We start from the raw sequence: 5,340 nt of genomic DNA, 5'->3' as shown, positions 1-5,340 counted from the left end.
GGTTAGCTGCTAGAGCTAGCTGCTAGCTTTTAGCTGCTATTGATAAGTGTGCTTTTGTGAAAAACATAACCAGCAGTTCATCCATTTTGTGTGTGATCGGTCTGGTGTTGGTGAGTAGGAGACTCAAAAATAGGTAATTGAGCACTGTAATAGTTATGACCATATCAGTTACTCTGTAACTACATGGAATTACCTATTCTTGAGGAGGAAATAAACTACAATTTGTTGACGCAAAGGCCCGGAGGACACCCACTACACCCCCCAGCGCTCTGGGAATTGTCTGCTGCGGGAGGCGAGGAAGGCGGGGACGAAGGCCGCCTGCCTGGCTAAGGGAGCTAGCCCACAGATCAGACACTGCCAAGCCTCCTACTCACCAACAACAGATAGATCACAAACAAATGGATGAGCTACAAATACACACGCAACTGCTGCGTTATGATTTTAACTAAAGCCTGGCTGAACACCCTTATCAATAGAAGCTAGCAGCTAGCTCTAGCAGCTAACCTGGCTAGTAAGCTACCCACCTGCAAGAACAAGACCGGGTAGGTGAATTAATTCAATTCAATTCAATTTTATTTATAGTATCAATTCATAACAAGAGTTATCTCAAGACACTTTACAGATAGACCACACTCCAGAATTTACAAGGACCCAACAGTTCTAATAGTTTCCTCCAGAGCAAGCAACAGTGCGACAGTGGCGAGGAAAAACTTCCTTTTAGGCAGAAACCTCGGTCAGACCCAGACTCTTGGTAGGCGGTGTCTGACGGGCCGGTTGGGGTTAATTAAAACAATGTCTGACTTAAAAAAAGATTTTGATGTTACGTAAGGGTCCTTTTCATGTTGTACAGACATATTAATTGCATTGTGTGTCTATTAAGAGGCACAAAGGCACTCTAAAACTTGCCCCGTTAACTGCCGTTTTTGCTCAGTGGAAGCTTGTACACGTAGCTGCAGCTACTCAGTGTTGCCTGCTCCAATTCAGGTCTGGGTGTTTTCATCGAAAGGACTCGCATATTTATAGCGATCAAGATTAACATAAAAATTGGCCGGAATTCCCCTTAAATTTCACAGTAAGTAAAAATCACATCCCTGCAACTCTGCTGTCTTGAACTAGACCTGTGTTGCTAGGATTTGGGAACCAGAGGTTGGTTGTGTCTTCTCTAAATTACAAAATTTTCAACAAGGCAAGGTCTTCTCTAAATTACAAAGTCTTCAACAAGGCAAGAAGGCTGCAAAGAAATGCAGTGGAAGGAGAGATTAGAAGCATTTTGCACTCAATTGCCTGAAATGAACCTAAATCCGCCTCTCTCTCTCTCTCTCTCTCGCGCTCTCTCTCTCTCTCTCTCTCTCTCTCTCTCTCTCTCTCTCTCCCTCTCTCCCTCCCTCTCCCCCCTTCCTAGACTACCATGGTGTCACTAGAGGGCCTCACGAAGGTGGTGGACCCCTCCCAACTGACGGCTGACTTTGATGGCAGCCTGGAGTACAACCATGAAGAGTGGATTGAGGTAAGATTGCCCACCTCCCCCATCCTGTCACTCAAACCTGTCTGGTTGATCCAAAAATCAATTTTGAAATCCCTAAAACCCCATTGACATTCAAATGCAGAAGTGCTGTACTTAATAAGCAGAGAGCAACAAGCCAAGTGCATGAATTAGATTGTGTCTCCAGCTGTAGTGGTAGAAGAGGGTAATGGTTCAGGTGGGAGTAGTTTGTCGTTAAAACAGAGCTGTATTCGTAAACCTACAGCCCCCCACTCAGATGTTTTGCTGTGTTTTTATCCAGGTGCGTGTGGCGTTTGAGGAGTTCTCTGGGCACGCAACCCAGATGCTGGCTCGACTAGAGGAAATGCAAGAAACGGTGTCAAGGAAAGACTTCCCCCAAGATCTGGAAGGGGCCAGACGGATGATAGAAGAACACGCCACGCTGAAGAAGAAAGTCATAAAAGCCCCGATAGAGGAGCTGGACACCGAGGGACAGAGGTAAGCACACAGAAATAATTATGGGGTTGTTTTCTTTTCTTTTGCTTGAATTTTGACTGAGCAGGAGGGTAAAGGCTGGAAACTGTAATCAACTTCTTCCAAATGTTTTTCTATCTTTCTGATCGTTATCTCAATTTTTAAACAATATGGTGTCTTCCTCCTATCTATTAAGGCCAGTTATTCATCCCCACTTTCAAGTGTAGTTGTTCTGAGCAACAATAAAACACCTAATACACTTCCTATCTGGTTGAATCTAAATATAACATTAGTGTTTTAGTATGAGTTCACAAGAATCCAATCCTTGTTAATGTAACGGTATAAATGGAATGGTTGTTTATTGTATATTACTTCTATCCATGGGATTTCTATTTGTGCTAAACCACTAAAACATTTCTTATTTCTCACATTTCAAACACATTGTGACAAATCACAAACATGAGTAATGCTAGCCTTGACATTAAAACGCAACATGAAACCCATCTCCAGGTTGCTCCAGAGAATCCAGAGCAGCGAGTCCTTCTCCAACCGCAACGGCAGCAGTGGCGGCAGCGGCGGCAGCAGCAGCAGTAGCAGCGGTGGGATGTGTAACGCCGACACGCAGGGCCTGGTGCCACGGATCACCCAGCTGCTGGACAAACTGCACTCCACCCGACAGCACCTCCACCAGGCCTGGCACGTCCGCAAGCTCCAGCTGGATCAGTGCTTCCAGCTCCGCCTGTTCGAGCAGGACGCAGAGAAGGTCGGTGGATGCTAGGAGTCGGGCGCTGTCATTCAGCATGAACAGTGATGTAGCGGTAATCTATAACCACTGTCTGTGATCACTGTAAGGCATACAGCTGCCAATGGAGGCATTGATTTATGCTGTGTATGCAGAGCTCATAAATGTCCTTTTTTCATTTTTGCCCTTAAAACTGTGGCTTAAACTTTCTTCCACAAATAAAATGGGAGATAAAAACTGAATAGCTTTTCCCATCCACACCCCAGTAAGAGAGGCTGGAAGATGGAGAACTGCAGGTGCAAATCCACCTACTCGGGTTGCCCCCCCCCCCCCCCCCCCCCCCCCCCCGACAACTCATGTGATGACAGCTGCAACACAAAATAGAAAGAGACAGGGAGAGAAATGTAGAGATCCATGTTTGAGTGAGGAGAATAAAATAGCAGGTTGCAGCAACAGAGAGAGAGCTGCAGTCTTGGATACACTGCAGTCGTAGGAGCTTGTTGCTAGGACACCATAGGCCAGGAGTTTGTTCACTAGGAGAGCCTGAGAGGATACTCTTAATAGAGGCAGTCCATTTCTCTGTATTCTGGCCTGGAAAGATGACAACTATCCGCACACTGCAGCAGTAGCCAACACAATCAGTCAATCTACCCCCATGGCTAAGTGCCAGCTGTTTGTTTTTACCTGCTCTTGCAAGGATCTGTGAAAGTTAACGGGGAACCTGTACCGTGTGTGTTTTCTCATTTGGTGAACTTTCATTTTTTTCTCTGTGTATGTTCTGTCATTCCCCGTGCTTCAGATGTTTGACTGGATCATGCACAACAAGGGTTTGTTCCTGGCAGGCTACACAGAGATTGGCAACAACCACCCCCACGCCATAGAGCTGCAAACCCAGCACAACCACTTCGCTATGAACTGCATGGTAAGATACACACACACACACACACACACACTGATTCCCCGCAGGAGGTAATGCTTTTCCACCCACTTGGACTATCAAGTTGTGCCCTGCACTTAGCATCAACCTCTAGTGCTGTGTTTGAGTGTTTGTTTGGAGCAGCTTGTGTGCATATTTTCTGCGTGTTAGCAGCAGCACAACCAGGTATTAAGTAAGTCTGTTCTTTATCCACAGTCGGCCTTACGTAACAGTTATGAAACCATTGAGAGGAGTAATCAATCTAGTCACTTGAATTTTTTCATTTAATTTGCTTAATATCCCCACAACCCCCTGCTCTTTCTCTTTCCCTCTCTCTCCCTGTCCCGCCGTGCAGAACGTATACGTGAATATCAATCGCATCATGTCAGTGGGCAACCGACTGCTGGAGTCGGGTCATTACGCCTCCCAGCAGATCAAGCAGATCTCAGGCCAGCTGGAGCAGGAGTGGAAGGCCTTCGCTGCAGCGCTGGATGAACGCAGCACGCTGCTGGAGATGTCGTCCAGTTTCCACCAGAAATGTGACCAGGTGAGTCAGACACAAAAGGGATAACACAGGTGTAGGGCTGTTTTGTGTGAATAACCGTTCTAAAAGACTGAAAGACATTTATTTCCTTATCATATAAGCACGGTGAGTCTTCACATTTGAGACACTACAACCAGTACATTTTGAACATTTCCCTTTTTAAAAATGACTTAAATGATGAATCGATAATTAAAAATGTTGCCGATTAATGTTCTGGCGATGAACTGATTGAATAACTGCTTTAGCTCTACTGAATTTGCAAGAATATAGAAAATCATCTATAATTTCCAGCCCTTTAGCAGACCTTCCCAGCATGTCTAAAGCTCATTAATTGATCACGGTATTTGTTATTTGTTTTATTCATGGAAAAACTATTCCTTCAAGTCCAGTACAGTGGGAACGTAATTCAGTAAAACTCACATTGATGTACCTTTGGAACCAGCTGAGGTGTTCACCTACACCATCTTAATGGATGCACACAGACACATATACACACACTTTAGGGGTTGTAAAATTCCCATTTGGCCTCATTAAATCTATAAGGCCTAAAATATGCATTGCATTAACATATATTTACATGCACATATGCAGAATGTTAGTAAGGTATTTGTTCCTGCTGTAATTTCTGTCCGTGCTCGTTAGTCGGGCCTCTATAGAATGACTTATGGCACACAAGCAGAATCCCAACTAGGGAACATGGGTGCAACTTTTCCGACCTGGAATATTGCTGTCATCAGATCAGCCTTTCATGTTTGTGAGCTAGAAAAGAAACGGCTTCTTTTTCTTCCTCAGAAGTTTCACCCCAACCTTTTCTTCTCAACACATACCGAGAAGCCCATCTTACGTCTTTGTTCTATTCATGGCTCTTCCAATTATAATGGGAGAGATGTTTAAAACGCAATAATAAGATCACTTCAACTTGTGATATTTCTTTGAGGCCACCCTTGCTGTTGTTTTGTTTCCTCCCCTCCAACAGGGGTGTGCTTCAAGTTCTTGGAAAGCACCACAGGCCAATAAACGGCACATTCAGCCATGCATAATGTTTCTAGAAAAACTTTAAAGGAACATGCCGACTTATTGGGACTTTAGCTTATTCACCGTATCCCCCAGAGATAGACAAGTCAATACATACCCTTCTCATCTCCGTGCGTGCTGCAATTCTGTCTGACGCCCCCAGCATT

At 44.8% G+C, this 5,340-nt stretch overlaps 1 protein-coding gene across 8 annotated transcripts in view; it reads left to right on the top strand.

Moving 5' to 3' along the window:
* Nucleotides 1-5,340, top strand: part of LOC116701409 (triple functional domain protein) — an 88,860-nt gene that overhangs the window by 52,047 nt on the left and 31,473 nt on the right. For all 8 annotated transcript variants that reach the window (XM_032535106.1, XM_032535101.1, XM_032535098.1 and 5 more), the window contains 5 exons: nt 1,403-1,507; nt 1,785-1,981; nt 2,468-2,720; nt 3,499-3,621; nt 3,971-4,162. In XM_032535106.1, the coding sequence (XP_032390997.1) occupies nt 1,403-1,507; nt 1,785-1,981; nt 2,468-2,720; nt 3,499-3,621; nt 3,971-4,162 (870 nt within the window). The remainder of the gene's footprint in view (nt 1-1,402; nt 1,508-1,784; nt 1,982-2,467; nt 2,721-3,498; nt 3,622-3,970; nt 4,163-5,340) is intronic.

This window comes from Etheostoma spectabile, chromosome 14, assembly GCF_008692095.1.
Source record: "Etheostoma spectabile isolate EspeVRDwgs_2016 chromosome 14, UIUC_Espe_1.0, whole genome shotgun sequence".
In the NCBI taxonomy this organism is placed as follows: domain Eukaryota; kingdom Metazoa; phylum Chordata; class Actinopteri; order Perciformes; family Percidae; genus Etheostoma; species Etheostoma spectabile.
The sequence above is the reverse complement of the archived record's forward strand: the minus strand, read 5'-3'. Positions and strand labels throughout refer to the sequence as shown.